At 34.7% G+C, this 19,910-nt stretch overlaps 1 protein-coding gene across 2 annotated transcripts in view; it reads left to right on the forward strand.

Moving 5' to 3' along the window:
• Positions 1-19,910, forward strand: part of LOC128207941 (protein TALPID3-like) — a 99,740-nt gene that overhangs the window by 50,361 nt on the left and 29,469 nt on the right. For both annotated transcript variants that reach the window (XM_052911151.1, XM_052911152.1), the window contains 4 exons: positions 8,937-8,990; positions 11,592-11,651; positions 19,025-19,141; positions 19,658-19,761. In XM_052911151.1, coding sequence (XP_052767111.1) covers positions 8,937-8,990; positions 11,592-11,651; positions 19,025-19,141; positions 19,658-19,761 — 335 coding nt within the window. The remainder of the gene's footprint in view (positions 1-8,936; positions 8,991-11,591; positions 11,652-19,024; positions 19,142-19,657; positions 19,762-19,910) is intronic.

Raw genomic sequence — 19,910 nt, forward strand, 5'->3', positions numbered from 1 at the left:
TACTTATATTTCATAGAATCAGGGATGTAAGTCTATACATATAAGTACATCATATGAGCCTAAGAATCATTCTTTGATTTGTCACAACTTGCGTCTAATGATGTCTTTTATTTCGAGATTTATTATATGTCAGACAGGTATCTTATATTATTTCATAACGGAAGCAAAAGAAAAAATGTAAAATAAATTCTCCTTGGTATTAAGTTCTGCAGGATTTCTCGGAATTATGGTTAGTTTATTATTCTGTTATGATCACGGTTCTGATGATGTAGTTTCTTATGTATAATTGATGGCTCATGTTATTATCAAATGTTTTCCTTCTCGTAGAGCCGTTCCTTGTTAAGTGCAGTAAAAATTGTGTGCTTGGGTGGATGGATCGAAAATCCGGGGGATTTCGACCTACATCAGGGATATTGCATGTGTTGTTGGAATGTGTCGCACATATACGCTAACTAAAGGCAGTATTTATTTTGGCTTCACTTAAAGCAATTATTGGGCTGATAAATAAATGATAACTATTTCATTTACTACAAACACAAACTAGATTTCAACATGCTACTTTTGTATTTTGGTTAAGTTATGTAAATTATCTCAGAAAAACCATTATTTATTTCATTCTCCCAAAAAATCCTTAGGAATGAATTTGTCGTTCTAAATAAGGCTGCTGGTAAAAAAATAGTGAGATCTAAGATGGACATACATTATTTCAAAGTCTGACACAATTATAGAAGTGTCTCTTGGACTTTCACAGACTTGGTACATGTACAAAGATCAGCAGAATCTGTGACAATAAAACCTCTACAAATAAGGACAGAGAATAAGATTGGCAATACTTGTGTTGTGTTGTAATAGTATAAACCAAGCTTCAAATGTCAGAAGTTAATTGCTTGGGGCAGTGTCTCAGACATGGAGTTGGCTCCCTTGCTAGTTGCCAGCTTTCCTTATAAGGTAATTATAGCAGTATGCCTGCCAGCGGTGTTTTGGAATGGTATGTAGGTGCCAATGACCAAAAAAACTAGGAAATGTCAGAGGACTATCGGCCAATCGATGATTAAGCCATTACAGTCTCACTTTAACAGAGGGTGTCTAGAAATAAATCAAGAAAGCGGGAGAAAGTGGATATATCCAGTTTATACATAAAAGTCAAAATACAAAAAAAATGTATGGGGGTAACATTGCGGTATATGTAAATGCAATTGATGATGATGGCATTACAGTCTTGCGTTTTTATCAAGAGTATCTACATATAAATCAAGCAAGTGGTTTCAATTACATGAATAATTTTGTTTATATCATGCACATTTCAATCTTCCTATTGAGTGCAACCACTGGGTTAATGTGCAAGCAAGTCGGTATCCTAGGCAAATATAATATAAGTATATCTTTACAGACTTAAGCGACTTTGAATGAATTGCTAGATTTTTTATCCCCGCCCACCCCCTCTTTATTGTGCTGCCTTTTAAAATTTATTGAATTAAATAAAAATGTTAATCTTGGGGCTGTATTTGCGTATTGATCCGGTACTGTCCGGGAACGGTGTTTATTCATACCTACCGTGTGGATGTAAAACATTCACATTTAAAAAAAGAAGAATTTTTACAATCATGTTCTTAGTTTGTCTAGAAACACATCTATATGGTTACTTATGCGATAAGAAAGAGCGAAGAAACAGTCATGTAAGAAAAATAAAATAATGTCACCCCCCACCCTAATTTAAAAAAAAAAATTGGATGAAAATCTAGCAATTAATTTATGTTGGCCTTACGACACATTCTTTAGAACTAAATTACCTGTCTAATTATGGTGTCATAATTTATTATAGCAACTTAAAATATTAAAACTTTTTTGCAAATATTTTGACTTGATTCATAAATATCAAGGGTTGTTTGTGAAGTTTGTGGATATTGAGAATGAAATGAACAAGTATTATATTAACACTGTTTGTAAATCAGTACAAACGAAGGTCATTGCAATCAACATTGATCATAGAAAAATGGTGTTACTTAGCAAATACAAAATACTTCTGGTATCGATGAACAATAAACTGTCTTGTTTTTGGATTTGGGCTGATAAGTCAGGGATCAAGCTGGAAGAATACTATGCTATAATTATATTTTCTGATTAAGTTTTCAAACAGATGCATACAAAAACATACAAATTCTTTTCTGCATGGTTTGGTGCGACATGTTTTGCAGGGGAGAAGTTTTTTTGGGCATCAAAATATGCCTAGAATTTTGAATTACTGATTAAAATGAGCTTTATGGTAAAAAATAGAAGTTCCAGGAAATTATTTGTTTTGGTAACTTATCAGAAAAGTCCACGTTTATCTGAAGGAAGAAACATTATTTCATTGTATCGTTGTATTGAAAAAGAAAATTGCATTAAACAATTGTTATATATATATTAATGGATGACTAGTGATTTGTATTTTAATGGTGCCATCACTCTTATTAATTGTATTGCCTACATTGCTGTTTATCACTGAATCCATATCTGTTTTAATGGATGATGTTTTCATATTAATTGCTAACAGCTGAAGATGACACAGATGTTAATACTTTACATTTATAACTTTGTATGTTCAAGGTTATTTTCAATTAGAAAATAATGGATGCCTACACCATCTGCTGAGTTTTAAGGTTGTGGTGTGATAATTTATGTTCTTAAATGAATAATTATACTGTGTCGGATTAATGTTAGAAGGTACCAGAATTGAAAAACATAGGGAGACATATTGTTTTTGCCCTGTCCGTCAGTCAGTCAGTCCGTCAGTCCGTACGTCACACTTTGTTTCTGCTCAATAACAATAGAACGCTTAGACCCAGGAACTTCATACTTGGTATGCTAGTTGGTCATGACTAGTAGATGACCCCTATTGATTTTGAAATCACTAGGTCAAAGGTCAAGGTAGCTGTGACCTTGAGGTGAAGAAATGGTTACTGCTCAGTAACTAAAGAACGCTTGCACCCAGGACCTTCATACTTGGTATGCAAGTTGGTCATGACCAGAAGATGACCCCTATTGATTTTGTGATCAGTCAGTCAGTCAGTCAGTCTGTACGTCACACTTCATTTACGCTGAATAAATAAATAAATAAATAAATAGTATGCTAGTTGGTCATGACTATTAGATGACCCCTATTGATTTTGAGATCAGTAGGTCAAAGGTCAAGGTCACAGTAGATGTTCACTATTTAATATGGGTGAATAAACCAAATTTCACTGTTTGTTCGTCTCCAGTCCAATACACAAATTTCATGTCCATCACTTATATTTTCTCAGCTACGACCACACTATAGGGGAGACAAGCGCTTTTTCAAAAAAGCAATCTCTAGTTAATAGTTGTTATTATAAATATTATAATGATGCTCCCCAATCTTTTTCTGGGGAGCTGATACAGGTAGTTGTTGTTTGCTTTGTGAACTGAACTTAATTGGAAGCTCAACTTACAAAAGGAGATACACATAATATCAGCATGTTTCAGTCAAAGGAATTTTCACAGAGTTATGGCCCTTTATGTTTTAAATTTAGTATGACATGACCAATCAGTCTTTCTGTTGTTTCTCAGCAGCAACTGGTTTCAATTCAATGAAACTTTATGGTATTATTAAAGCTTAACTTACAAAAGCAGATGCACAATTGTTATCAGCACATTCTGGTTCATTAAATTATCAGATAGTAATGTTCCTTTTAATTCTATAGAGCGGGATAATAAGGTCCATTTTTGTGCAGGCTACATGTATTTCTCAGCAAGTACTGGCTTGAAATCAATAAAACTTTAAATAAAAAAATATGCCTACAAGAGGTATTGCTCATATTTTCGGCATGTTCCAGTTTGATGATTTTCATAGAGTTATGGCCCTTTATATTTCAATAAACCGTAGTAAGTGTGATATAGGTCCATTCATGTCTGGGCTATTTCTTAGCAACTTCTGTCTTGAATTCATTGAAACTTTATGGGAGACTTTACTTACAAGAGGAGATGCATATATTATCAGCAGAGTCTGGCTTGAGACAATACAAATTTCTTTTATCTTCCCTTAAGGCATTCAAACCATGAATTACTTTAAAAGACTTCAAAGTTTTTTAATTTCTTATTTTGTGCTTTCCTTTTTATGTACTCTGTCAGGGAGTATACATTGCTTCCAGCGATAATCTGGTTTATTTTTGCTTTATATACTGAGCAAGTAATTCAGCATCCTGGCATGATTGTCATAATATTTGATTCAGTAAAGCAAATTATTACTTATGAAAACTCAGAAAGGCTATCATTGGTCTGTTCCGATACACTTTCCCCCTTATTATGATGATAGAGCAATTTTGTCAAGTTGTCGTAAGACGTTTTTCTGCCACGTCATTGCCCTGTATATTTCTTTGAGTCCCAAGATACCCACAAAGTTGCATTGAGGAGGTTTTAATAATCCTGCAGAACTTGATGTGCTCTGGTTATGTAGGCTGCATATCGATTTCCCATTAAAGAAACAGTTACGTTTATAGCTGAAGTTAAATTCTTTGATACATTCAACATTCAGATATTTAGAAATTTATAGCTTGCAAACTTGCAATTTGTTAATTGAAATGATTTTATGATGTCATTTTAAAGTAAAAAATACTATCATTAAGTGGATGAGAGACTAGTTGTATAGGCATTGTGATATTCTCGAGAGTACTAGATAAAAACCCTCTTTAACTACGCAACAAACAACATCAAAATGGCGCTATCACCGCTTTCCCAGTTAAAATTATAATAAGTTAACCAATAGAAAAAGAGCTGGAATGTTAAGTTCCATGTGTTTTTGACTGTGCATCTTAGATACACATTTTCTTTGCAACAACCTTTAATCATCAACATAGAACTATCAGTTAGGCAGCCAAATTTTAGTTAGCGCTCTATGCTAACAAACATGTACCATTGCCAATGGATCTAGAAGGCCCTTGATTCAAGCAAACATGTACCATTGCCAATGGATCCAGAAGGCCCTTGATTCAAGCAAACATGTGCCATTGCCAATGGATCTAGAAGGCCCTTGATTCAAGCAAACATGTGCCATTGCCAATGGATCCAGAAGGCCCTTGATTCAAGCAAACATGTGCCATTGCCAATGGATCTAGAAGGCCCTTGATTCAAGCAAACATGTGCCATTGGCCACAGTGATCTAGGTGGCCCCCTACACTAACGAGCATGTACTGTTGCCCATGGTGATTTAGTTAGCCCTCTTTGCTAACAGACATGTACCATTGCCAACGGGAACCTAGGTGGCCCTCTACGCTAACAAACATATACCATTGCCAACTGTGACTAGATGACCTTCACTGCTAACAAACATGTGCCGTTGCCGACATTGACGTAGGTGGCCCTCTATGCTAACAAACATGTACCATTGCCCACGGGCACCTAAGTGGCCCTCTACGCTCACAAACATGTACCATTGCCCACGGGGACCTAAGTGGCCCTCTATGCTAACAAACATGTAACATTGCCCACAGGAACCTAGGTGGCCCTCTATGCTAACAAACATGTGCCGTTGTCCACGGACACCTAAGTGGCCCTCTATGCTAACAAACATGTACCATTGTCCATGAGGACCTAGGTGGCCCTCTATGCTAACAAACATGTACCATTGCCCACGGACACCTAAGTGGCCCTCTATGCTAACAAACATGTACCATTGTCCACGGGGACCTAGGTGGCCCTCTATGCTAACAAACATGTACCATTGCCCACTGACACCTAAGTGACCCTCTATGCTAACAAACATGTACCATTGCCCACGGACACCTAAGTGGCCCTCTATGCTAACAAACATGTACCATTGTCCACGGGGACCTAGGTGGCCGTCTATGCTAACAAACATGTACCATTGTCCACGGGGACCTAGGTGGCCCTCTATGCTAACAAACATGTACCATTGTCCACGGGGACCTAGGTGGCCCTCTATGCTAACAAACATGTACCATTGCCCAAGGACACCTAAGTGGCCCTCTATGCTAACAAACATGTACCATTTCCCACGGGGACCTAAGTGGCCCTCTATGCTGACAAACAAGTACCATTGCCCATAGACACCTAAGTCGCCCTCTATGCTAACAAACATGTACCATTGCCCACTGGGACCTAAGTGGCCCTCTATGCTAACAAACATGTACCATTGTCCACGGGGACCTAAGTGGCCCTCTATGCAAACAAACATGTACCATTTCCCACGGGGACCTAAGTGGCCCTCTACGCTAACAAACATGTACCATTGCCCATAGACACCTAAGTCGCCCTCTATGCTAACAAACATGTACCATTGCCCATAGACACCTAAGTCGCCCTCTATGCAAACAAACATGTACCATTGTCCACGGGGACCTAGGTGGCCGTCTATGCTAACAAACATGTACCATTGTCCACGGGGACCTAGGTGGCCCTCTATGCAAACAAACATGTACCATTTCCCACGGGGACCTAAGTGGCCCTCTACGCTAACAAACATGTACCATTGCCCACTGGGACCTAAGTGGCCCTCTATGCTAACAAATATGTACTTCCAACAGGGACCTAGGTGTTCCTTTACATTATGAACAAGTACCGTTGCAAAGGATTTGTCCCTAAAGCACTCACTAAATAACAGCTTAAGCAAAGCATCCCAGGCCCCAATTTCTTGAACAATCTCAAATCTAACATAAGAGGATCAAGCTAAGCTCATTATTTTCATTTGGTATTATTTTTGTAATGTTCTCATTTTGACGAGTTCTGAGGCTTTCAAAGGAAACTATCTTTATGATTTTCACATAAAAAAAAAATGTTTAGGAAAATCATGTTCATGTAATTAATTTGGCTAAATAAAATAAGATTAAGATATTACTAAGGCTTTTTATGCTTTACATTTTTTGAAAAATTCAGGGCAAGATTTTTTATATCATCTTACATCAGAATAGATGTATTTTGTTCAAGTATAGTTAGGAAAAAGTTTCAGTAACTAGGACATACTATAATTATCGCCGTAAATGTAGCTCTAAATGTGTCTTGTACCGTTATGGAAAATAGACTGAATCAAGTATAGAACTCAAAAGATTAGAAAGACTAAGAGTACATATCGTTATGGTCATCAATTTCAACAAAAAAGATAACGCTTCCAATTGGTTCCTTTACAAATTTGCTGGTGTATTTTAATACCAGAAGTTTGCAGGCGGCATTAAAATATAGAAGGCTTTGGTACCTTCTGGTGTAAACACCAATTTATATAGTCCTGAACAAAATATGAATTGAAATGTTGAGCAATTTTAAGCCACAATGTTAGGGCCACAAATAAGTGTTGATCATAAAATAGATTTACGACCCAGACAATTTCCCTTACGATTATTTAAATACAAAGGAATTAACTTTTTACCCTAAAGAACTGCAGTAATGTCGCTATAAAAGATCTGGCTGCACTTTTTTGCACATTTTTGACTTCACTTCCTTTTAAATAAGGTAAAAACTATATAGATTATGGTACCTCGAGCCCCGTTATGTAACCATGTGCAATAATTAAAATTGGTTTGAACCAGATGTTCTCATTACAACTCTATATATGTATATAGATATATATGCATGTTCAGTTAATGTTCCACCTGCAGACAAATTTGTACTGACAGCCTGACATGTCTAGACAAGAATGCATTTGTAGTATTTGAATATTTTAATAAGTTTATGCAAAGGATAAGGTGATCTTGTCGTAGAGTTGCGACACCTCTCATCTGAGAGGTCGTAAGTTCCAGTCCAACAATGATAATGTTCTCTTGATACACTGATGATACATATGTCCGTCTCTCATTCAAGGGAGGGGTCGTGGGTTTGAGCCTCACTAGGGAATGTTCGTGTGATATACTAATGATGTAGGTGTCAGTCTCTCATCCATGGGAGGAATTGTGAGTTTAACCTTTATGAAGGGAACGTTCTTGTGATATACTGATGATATAGGTCTCCATCTCTCATCCAAGAAGTCGTGGGTTCAATCCTCACGAGAGGATTTTTTTGTGATTTACTGATGATATAGGTCTCCATCTCTCATCCAAGGGGTTGTGGGTTTGAGCCTCATGAGGGGAATATTCTCAGACGCTCAATCAAGGGGTCATTAGTTCAATCTTCAAGAGGGAAATGTTCTTGTGATATACTGATGATATCAGTTTCCATCTCTCATCCAAGGGTTGTTGAATTGAGCCTTATGAGTGAAATGGCTTGTGATATACTGATTATGTAGCCATTTGTCTCTCATCCAAGGGGTCAGAGTACAAGCCTCACAAAGGCCCTGATCTCATAGTCACTCAAAATGTATACCAGTACAAGTGGCTTTTTCCATCGTTGGCAATCACTATACTTTCTTACGTTACACTTCATACATGCCGTGGGACAATTGACTGACAAAATCTCGTTTAAATGAATAATTATGCATTAGGCAGGGTAGACAACTCTTCTTTAAACGAATTTGCATGTTACAATTACATATTTTTCAATAACTTTGTAGCGTCAGTAACGGGTCCATGAGTGAGTGCTGACAAATATGATTGTACTGAAAAGGCGGTTCAATTCAATTTTCGCCGGAATGTTTTTCAATGGGAAACCATCTGCTACCTTGCGGAACCAATGAAACTGCCTCATTAATTGTCCATGCTTACGAGATTTTCTTAGCCAAAACACCCACAGTACTCAAAGAAGCAAAGCGTAGTAGTCCAACGATTGGTGTTTTCATCCTAGGAGAGATTTTCATCAGTAGTTATGCACTGTTTGGAAAGTCATTCCTGAGAGAAATACCACTCCTTGGATTCCCAGTTAGGTTTCTCTGTATGAACTTAAGTGGATTTAAATAAACATACAGCTATCTTTACAACTGATCCAAAATAAATTAGTAAAGTGTTAATATATAATCATATGCAAGGAGGTATATCAATTGTAAATGTTATATATTTCAGGATAAGGAGAACTACGCCGCGCGGACAGAGAATGCCAGGAGGGAGAATAATCTAGTGAGAATAGATCGGGAAATAAAAATGTGTTCAGAAATAATGATTAACTTTAAACAAAGTTTGTTAAATTTGAATCGTAGTGGTTTAATATGTACTTTATGTATGAATATTTTTTCGAGAAAAAATTTGAAGTATTTTCGTAGCCTTGGTGTTGTAGTCATTGTCAGCAAAAGTGTTGTCGTCATTTTAAGCAAACCATAGTTTGGGCCATACCTGTAATTGAAAATTTATTAAGATAATTGCATGGGACTTAAATGCTCCACATATTGACTATGAAATTAAGCTCCCGTGTTGCAATTCTCTGAACTCTGTTTTAAATAGTTGAGTTATATTCTCAACTAAGATCAAGTGATGCCCTCAACTGTGATTAAGTGATGCCCTTAACTGAGATAAAGTGTTGCCCTCAACTGAGATAAACTGATGCCCTCAACTGAGATAAAGTGTTCCCTCAACTGAGATAAACTGATGCCCTCAACTGAGATAAACTGATGCCCTCAACTGAGATTAACTGAGGCCTTCACTGAGATAAAGTGATGCCCTCAACTGAGATAATAAGTATCTTCCATGGCCAAGAGTGCAAGAGTTTATTCCGACCTGAGCGTAGGGTGTTTAGCGGATACGAGGTTTACCGAGTTTCCGCAAAACACCGTGCGCGAGGGTCGGGATGAACCTATCTTACACGAGCGGCTATGGTAGATGCTTTTTCTCCCACCTCAGTTAAACATAATTAAGTAAAAATGTATTTTTTTGCTGGAACTCTTTTGTGTTTAGTGAAAATAATTGCTTATGGATATGTCATAGCATGTGGTTGTCATGGATATGTGCGCAGTGATCTAGACTAAGTTAATGTTAATAGTCAAATCAGTCTTTTTAAATAGTTCTGAGGAGAGTGAAGCATTATTTCTTGAATGGTGCGTGAAAACTGTTTTATGGTGACATTTGAAGCGAGAAATAATTAATTAGCATACATGCCATATCTCCTGTCGGGGGGAAAAATCCCCCGGAATTTCGATCCATCCCCCGATCTCCCGGCGGGAGATAAAAATCCCCCGGAATTTTTTTTTTTTTTTTTTTTATTTTTTTTTTTTTTTAAATTTTACATCAGGCAATAATGACAAAATGAAACCACAGTATGTAAGTGAAACTCTCCAAAAGGAAACTTTTACAACAAGTGATCAATTAATATGTAGTTATTATCAAAGGCAAAGAAATATTACTCTTTTGGAAGGAAGAAATTAATAATATTTATTCTATTCTCTTATTGTCTGAAAGTCATCAAAGCTGATAGAATTAAGCACAATTTTTTTAAAGACTTTGGAGGAAGGTTAATTTAATTTAATTGTCTCGAAAACATATTTTTCCAATGACGTATTTTGCTCTGCAAGTGCGTTACAGTATGACATGACAGTGTATCATAAAAATATGATAAATCATGACATAAAATAATTCTGTATAATGAAAAAGTTAAGAGGTTTTCAAAGCAAACTATATGTGAATACATTTTTTCATACTTGCGTCTAAAAATATTTAAAATTTCGCCAACTTAGACCTGCTAAAAAAATCCCCCTGAATACAACCAAAATCCCCCTGAATTTTCAGCCTTTTGAACAAATCCCCCTGAATGGTCTCAAGAAAATATGGCATGTATGAATTAGCATTCTAAATATTACCATAAGACAAGATTTCCTTGATGCTACAGACGACAGTCTTCAACAAGAGAGGTAATTACAATGTGTTGACCATGAAAAAAGAGTTCCATCCGGGCATTTTATCTTCGCCCGTGGGCAAGATAAGAATATCTAGCATGGTTAATTTATTGGGTCTACTTATCTGAGGTGGGAGAAAAGCTGATGCCCTCAACTGAGATAAGCTGATGCCCTCAAATGAGATAAGCTGATGCCCTCAACTGAGACAAACTGATGCCCTCAACTGAGATAAACTGATGCCCTCAACTGAGACAAACTGATGCCCTCAACTGAGACAAACTGATGCCCTCAAATGAGATAAACTGATGCCCTCAACTGAGATAAACTGATGCCCTCAAATGAGATAAACTGATGCCCTCAACTGAGATAAAGTGTTCCCTCAACTGAGATAAACTGATGCCCTCAACTGAGACAAACTAAGCCCTCAACTGAGACAAACTGATGCCCTCAACTGAGATAAACTGATGCCCTCAACTGAGATAAACTGATGCCCTCAAATGAGATAAACTGATGCCCTCAACTGATATAAACAAAATATGGTTAAAACAGTTATAGTCCCTCAACTGTTGATGGTTAAAATGGTTGATCAACTGAGACAAAATAACTTCCCACATTTCTTTGAATTCAAAGGTGATACATTTTTGTAAGACAGTTCATAAAAAATAAACAGGTATAAAGTAAGACAGTACTTAATTTCAGTATCTGATTTATTGACAAAATGTTAACTGTTTTGGAAACAAATAATGCGACCACACATCTTGACTGGAAATGAAGTACTTAAAACCCAATATGTTTCCATATGAAATATGATGATAAATTATTCATAGTGAATTGTGAGTCATAGGGCCATTATAATAAGCTGTTGTTATTGTATGCATGAATCACTTTTTTCTAGGATGAGACGAAGGCAAGCATCGGTAGCCTGCAGGGGCCCTCGCCGCTAGACAGCTACCTGGTATGTATACAACATTGAAATTCAACATATACAGTAAGAACTATGTAAAGAAAAAGGTCTTGGGATTTGAAAAAAAAGATCATTTCAAATTTGATATTTTTGGACATATAAACTATCATTAAAATTATAAAAAAAATCCAACCAAATTCTGTTATTTGGGGTTTTTCAATTTCTGGCAAAGCCCTAAATGATATATTATTTTGTTCATTGAGAGCCCACAACATTGTGAGCACTTGAGCTGCATTTAACACTTCATTGCTCACCCAATGTTTATGTTTACAATAAATGTCGAGCTTTAAATAGTAAACCAAAACACTTCGTTCAGACTCGCACTTGACATAGTCATTCATTGTCCCGGTTTTCTTTGTTTACATTGAAAATCTACGCAATGCATTCTTGGATCATTTTTTTTGCATGAAAATAATGTCATTGTTATAAATCTGTTGATTAGGCTTCATCACATCGAAAACCGCAGTTTTTGCAATTATTTTGCTTTTCCAAGTATTATTGACTTTTTTCAACAAATAAGCTTATTATATGAAAACAAGCCACAAACTCTTAACATTATTTATCATATTTGTAATAAAGAGGATTTGGGCGATCAATTGTGCATGGTTTCCTGTTATTATGTCCTTTGATTCCCTATCATATTCATAAGTGCATTGTGGTATGTGGTAAAACACAAGTTTGCTCGTACTTATATGGTAAAACACAAGTTTGCTCGTACTTGTATGGTAAAACACAAGTTTGCCCGTACTTGTAAAGTAAAACACAAGTTTGCCCGTACTTATATGGTAAAACACAAGTTTGCCCGTATTTATATTGTAAAACACATGTTTGCCTGTACTGTTATGGTATAACACAAATTTGCCCGTATATGGAAAACACAAGTTTGCCTGTACTTATATGGTAAAACACAAGTTTGTCTGTAATTATATATATGGTAAAACACAAGTTTGCCTGTACTTATATGGTAAAACACAAGTTTGACCATATTTATATGGTAAAACATAAGTTTGCCTGTACTTAATTATATGGTAAAACAGAAGTTTGACCGTATTTATATGGTAAAACATAAGTTTGCCTGTACTTATATGGTAAAACACAAGTTTGCCTGTACCTACATGGTAAAACACAAGTTTGCCCGTACTTATATGGTAAAACATAACTTTGCCCATACTTATATGGTAAAACACAAGTTTGCCTGTACCTACATGGTAAAACACAAGTTTGCCCATACTTATATGGTAAAACACAAGTTTGCCTGTACCTACATGGTAAAACACAAGTTTGCCCATACTTACATGGTAAAACACAAGTTTGCCCATACTTATATGGTAAAACACAAGTTTGCCTGTACCTACATGGTAAAACACAAGTTTGCCCATACTTATATGGTAAAACATAAGTTTGCCTGTACTTATATGGTAAAACATAACTTTGCCCATACTTACATGGTAAAACATAAGTTTGCCCATACTTATATGGTAAAACATAAGTTTGCCTGTACTTATATGGTAAAACATAACTTTGCCTGTACTTATATGGTAAAACATAAGTTTGCCTGTACTTATATGGTAAAACATAAGTTTGCCTGTACTTATATGGTAAAACATAACTTTGCCCATACTTATATGGTAAAACATAACTTTGCCCATACTTATATGGTAAAACATAACTTTGCCCATACTTATATGGTAAAACATAAGTTTGCCTGTACTTATATGGTAAAACACAATTAGTTTGCCCGTACTTATATGGTAAAACACATCTTTATATTTTCTAGCAATATGTCAAAACGCTCAGTCATTTAAATTTACATTTTAATAATGTTAAATGATTGCTTTGTACGTAAAATTTTCAAAAATTATAATTAACTCCCTAATTTACAAGTAAGATTTTTTCTTAGTATTCAGGTCTGATATTAAGGATATAAAATTAACCCTAACCTTATTACACTAACGGAAATAAGTTAATGAGTGGAAAATGTATGATTCAATCTTTCTGTTGTAGGCCAATAATTGCATTGTAAGAAATATGGCCACTTGACATGAGATGAATTATTTGCAATTCATCATGACTTCCTAATCCAGCCTAAATTAGAAATATTTAACTTAATTTACAGGCAGATAAGTGACTTATTATTCCGAGCATGGTTGATGTTTAATATTTAATACTCTTGATGTTTTTTAAGACTGTTGTTTTACAAGTAATGGAAATTACGACATGATTAAATGCCTTCATTTGAATTCATATCACATGCAAGTGACTTACTCCAATGAAATTTACATCTTAGATTTATGTAATTTGTATGCTTGTGCAGCGTTTGACTCCAAGTTTGAAGATTATAAGGATTTGGATGGCTATATTTGGCCGCGTGGCAGTATTTCCTTGTAGCGTTCCTACCATCTGACAGGGAGAAGAAAAAAACTGATGCAGATTTAATGCAAACATTACAGTAATGGTTTAAATTTTTCACTGAGCCATTAATCACCAGCTTAGCCACTAGAGAATTTCTCAGTCGGCAGACCATTTGCATTTGTGATGGCTGTTCCTTTTTGCATGGGAACATTGCATGTTCTTGCATCCAGAATAAAGCTTGCAATTTCATAAAAAGAGGCTAACATGAAACATCTCTTGAGAAATGAAATATGCATTAATCATGATCAGCTTTACTGTGTAGGGATTTTAAGTTGCATCCACTGAATACAAGCGACTGAAAAACTGAGCTAACTGCTTGGTGACTGGCATATCATTTAATGGATCCGAGATAGTACATTAAATGGAAGTACTAAAATAAGGCCAATATTAATTAATTGCTAGATTTTCATCCAATTTTTTTTTAATGATGGGTGGGGGACATTTTCTTTTTTCTTTTTCTTAGATGACTGTTTCACCATTGAATGCATTCATGTCCTCTTTTTTATTGCATCAGGGATCATATACATGTGTTCCTAGATGAACCAGGAACACGATGGTAACATTCTCCCTTTGTTTACATTGACACCATAGGTGTGAATAAATGCCGTCCTCATACAGTAACTTGACTGATCTGCATATACAGACCCTAGTTCAACATTTTTTATTTGCGTCAATAGAATTTAAGTGGCGGCGTAAAAATTGGGGGGGGGGGGGGGGCAGGGGAGAATCTAGCAAGTAATTTAAAATTGCCTTTTCTATGGTTCTGTCAATAAATAATGCTTTAAGTAAAATGAAATTCTCGGCAGTTTACCAAACAATTGAGATCTGTTGTAAGGTGAGTTATCATATATGACTTAATTAAAGGCACTAATGCAAAAATGAGCTTATTCTGAGACAGAAAAGGTCAAAACTGTCAATTTGTGAGAATTCAGCTTAAAAAGCAACCATTTTATTACACTATATGAATAGATTTAAAGGGTATATAGTTACCACATTCAGACGAAATGAATCGATGTATTTTTTTTTCCCCTTTATCTTTTTTCTCATGTTTTAATAATGAAAGGTAATGAGAGACTAAGTCAAATCTTTGATATATTGAGTCAAAAGTTGTATGAATGCCTAACTGAATAGAAAAAGATAAAGTAGAGTTTTATTTATCATGTGGCTTTTTAAAAAATAAAGGATTGATTTGTAAGTGGTCGGTACCTTGTTATGTTTAATTCATTTCTCCACATCTTAAGCCAGTTATTTCATTGATAAATGAATGTGGTTTTCAATGCGTTTTAGTAATTTGTTAGTTTCTTCATTTTAAAATTAGATAATAGTTTATTTTCTAATTGCTTTGAATCTTGTCAAAATTGTTTTGTTTATGTATAATTTAGCTGTAAAGTCTTTAAAACAATTATGTATTTAAAATATATTTTTTTAAATGCATCATGTAAATTACTCCGTCTCGTTAAAAAGACAATGAAATACGTGACGCAATCTGCGAAAAACAAAGTTCTCTTAGAACAAATTTATTTAATTTTTAGAACATGAGCTAATAATAGCTTAAAAATAGTAAATCTTTGAAGCCCTGTTATGGAATTAGTAAACAATTAAAGTTTATATAAGAAAAAAGAAAGACGTCATTTCAACTTAAATATTGCAACATTTCACTGGAATCACATTCAAATGAACTTTTGCTCAACTTTGTCAATATATTCCTGTACATGTTGTTAAATCCGGTAGACATTTAGAATGTTACCCACAGGAATTAAAGTGTCATAAAAAAAATCAACAGAAAAAAGCTGTGATAAGAGATATTTAACCACATTATGTGCAACACCAGAATAATATGCATCTTTTCATTGCATAACTGGTGTCTTGCAGGTGCAGCTAGTTTTTAAGAAGCTCGTAAAATACCTTTGCTTGATTTAAGCTACCTGTTGGCGCTTTAAAGGCAGCTTGAACATTTCTTCACACTTATACTATAAGCTTGTGGGGGAAATTGTATCAAATAATTTAATATGAAGCAAAAATCAGGCTGTCATAAACATTTTTTTAGAATATTAATAGTTGTAGGGGCGTCAAAAAGATTTTTTTATTGGCAACAGTTTTATTAAATTGTTTAAAATGAGTTATTTTACTTACTGTTATAAATAAGCAACAAAAATGCTGATTTAAAAAACATAAGTTTGTAAATCCTAGTAATTAAGCGTTGCAGTAATGCTTTTTTAAAAAAAAATACATGTTTCCTGTCACATTTTTCAATAATTATTTACAGTAGAGCTCTTATTTTAACTTCTGGTGATGTATTATAACAAGCATTTTATTCACAGTTCATCCAAATTTATGATTTTCCATTTTGACCCTATAAAATGTCAAATAGTCCCTTTGTAATTTGCAAAATTATCTTAAGTGCTCATAACATCTCCAATTCTCAAGCCTATAGTGAGCTTACATTCTCTTACTCAACAAAGTTCCAGAGTACTTGTGTGAAAATCTTTCTTTCCTTATTAATACACCAGTCAAACTTGCAAAATACTTAGTTGACTGCTCAAGATACAAGTCAAATGCTCAAAATACTTAGTTGACTGCTCAAGATACTAGTCAAATGCTCAAAATACTTAGTTTAGTTTCCAAGATACCAGTAAAATACTCAAAATACTGAGTTCTCATAATTACATGTCAATTTCTCAAGATACTTAGTTGAGTTTCCAAGATACAAGTCAAGTGCTCATAATAATTAGTTGAATTCCCAAGATACAAGTCAAATGCTCAAGATACTAAGTTGACTGTTCAAGATACCAGTCAATTGCTCAATATTCTTTGATGAGTTCTTAAAGTACAAGTCAAATGCTCAACAAACTAAGTTGACTGCTCAAGGTACAATTCAAATGCTCAAGATACTTAGTTGAGTTTGTTTTCAAGATGCTCATAATACTTAGTTGTGTTTCCATGATTCAAGTCAAATGATCAAAATACTTAGTTGAGTTCTAAAGATACAAGTCAAATGCTCATTATTTTCAGTTTAGTTCTTATGATACAACAAGTCAAATGCTCATTATTTTCAGTTTAGTTCTTATGATACAACAAGTCAAATGATCATTATTTTTAGTTTAGTTCTTAAGATATAACAAGTCAAATGCTTATTATTTTTAGTTTAGTTCTTAATTAAGATACAACATGTCAAATGCTCAATATTTTTAGTTGAGTTCTCAAGATACAAGTTGAATGCTCAATATTTTTAGTTTAGTAATTAAGATATAACAAGTCGAATGATTATTATTTTTAGTTGAGTTCTTAAGATACAACAAGTCAAATGCTCAATATTTTCAGTTGACCGCTCAAGATACACGTCAAATGCTCAATTTTTTTAGTTGTGTTCTTAAGATACAGCAATTCAAATGCTCAAATACTTAGTTGACCACTCAAGATACAAGTCAAATGCTCAGAGAACTTTGCTGAGTGCTCAGCATGGTCGGTTATTAAAGTGTTAAAATATTAAGTTAAAGAGTTTATTTTCCAAACTTCGACATAAAATTAAAAAAGTGTATATTTCAGAGATATTTCTGTAAGTGTAATATTTATGCAATTTTATTTCACAGTTATCTTAATCAAGAAAAGATTTACAATTAGGGGGTGTTTTTAACATAAATATTCAGTTTAGTAGGTTATATGAAAATTTATGCATGACATACATAAATCATTGTTTAATTTACATTTCATGACATCCTGTTTTAACTATATGCATAAAACATAAGTTCTGCATTGGTGCAAATTGAAAACAAATCATTCACACAGAAACTAAATGTCGGTAAAGGTTCATTCCAACAGTTTCAATCAAATGATCGTTTTTTGCGCTATATCTCAATAGTTTCAATAATTTGATAATTTATTACGCAATATTGCACTGACAGACTCATAAACGTTTGATGAATAGATGAAATGATGGATTGATTTCTGATTGGGCTTTCCTTTCATGGAAATGATCTTATTTTGATGTGAGAAGCATATTAAGAATTGAAGAACAATTTATCGATTACATAGGTTAAACAGAAATTTGTAATATTAAACCATCGGAGCAAATTGTTACATAAAGGCAATAATTGTATTGTCAATAATACGCATAATTACATGATCTATAAATAAATTGTCCATAATTGGACGAAAAGCAATTTTCATAGACAAAATAAAAGACAATATTGACCTGTCTTTTTACAGACCGGAAATAGTTTATCATATCACGTCATAATAGCGCTGGAAAAATCACTTCAAAAACACCATATTGACATGTGTGTTTGAAGACAGGAAACAGATAAGCATATGATGTTACTGTAGCATGTAATAAAACATCGCCTCGGTCAATAGGAACTTTTTAGTCAATATGACAGCATATTTCACAGTTAATAAGAAAATAATTGTATAATAGCTTCTAAACATATGCTGACATCTATCTACACTAGACCACTGTTTGAGTAAAACAAAAATAAACAATAACTATTGCATAGTTCTCTTTTGCATGAGAATGAAACCAAGTTTTATAAGCAGTTGTCATTTATCCCATTGTCTCATAGCATATGGGAGATAAGAAGTTCACTAATATTTATGATATACAGAATGCTCGGACTAGATTCCCCAGTAATCTCAGGATTTAATGCAAGATTTATGTTTGTATGTAGTGACGTCAATCATAGCCTTGGAACTACGTATATGGAAAGTCGGAAGATATATGATTCAGAGATTTAAATATTTTTCTTTTCTGAGATTGATATATTTTTCTTTTCCAAGATTAATATATTTTTCTTTTCTGAGATTTATTTCTTTTTCTTTTTACGATGTTGATATATTTTTCTTTTCTGAGATTGAAATATTTGTCTTTTCCAAGATTGATATATATTTCTTTTCCGAGATATATATATATTTTTCTTTTCTGTGATTAACATTTTTGTGTTTTTTTTCCCTTCCAGTACGTGGGAGATCAGAAGGCGACGTCCCCGTATAAGACCGTCCCTGACATGTCTTTCAGCCAGTTTAACGCCCCCGTCTTGCCTGGCTTTAAAGAAGCAGAGAATATTCTCAAACAGGTATTGCTCAGTTTCAAAACATTTGAAGTTACAATGCATTAAAGTAACCATTTATTGGCCATGTATGTCTTAATAGTTCTGCACTCATATTGAATCATGATGATTGTGGAAATTACATGAGAAGTTTTTTGGAGACAAGTTTTCAGACTAAGACAAGGGGGTCTACAGTTACCTTAAGGCTACCTTACAGAACTTCCAATCCATGATACATGTTGCCAGGTCCAGCAGAACCACAGGACCTGGGGACCTACATTGAGACATTGATGCATGTCCAATAGAAATTTGAGCTTTACAGTCTCCTAGAGGATGTATGCAAACCTCTCCAACATTGTAAACTTACCGAGTGATCCAGGTTTCTTGTAGCCAGGTCCTGCAGAACCATGGGTACCTGGAGGCCGTCATGGAGTCAGTGATGTGTGCCAGACAGGGAATTGAGATCTACAGTCTCCTAGAGACTGTCTGTAAAACTGTTCCACGTTGTAAACCTATCTCACACTCCATATTTCTTGTTGCCAGGTCCAGCAGAACCGTGGTTACCTGGAGGCTAACATGGAGTCAGTGATGCGTGCCCGACAGGAAGTTGAGGTCTACAGTCTTCTAGAGGCTGTCTACAATGATAGGTCCGTCTTTGTCAGGCTCGTATCCTTAACAAGTAACTTTATAAGTTAAAAGTAATGTCATCAGAAATAGTCACCACTACCTTTTGGTAGTGTCCAAACCACAGAAGGCCATCACAACCTTGCAAAATTTGCATTCACATTGACATATA

The sequence above is a fragment of the Mya arenaria genome, chromosome 11 (assembly GCF_026914265.1).
Source record: "Mya arenaria isolate MELC-2E11 chromosome 11, ASM2691426v1".
Lineage (NCBI taxonomy): Eukaryota > Metazoa > Mollusca > Bivalvia > Myida > Myidae > Mya > Mya arenaria.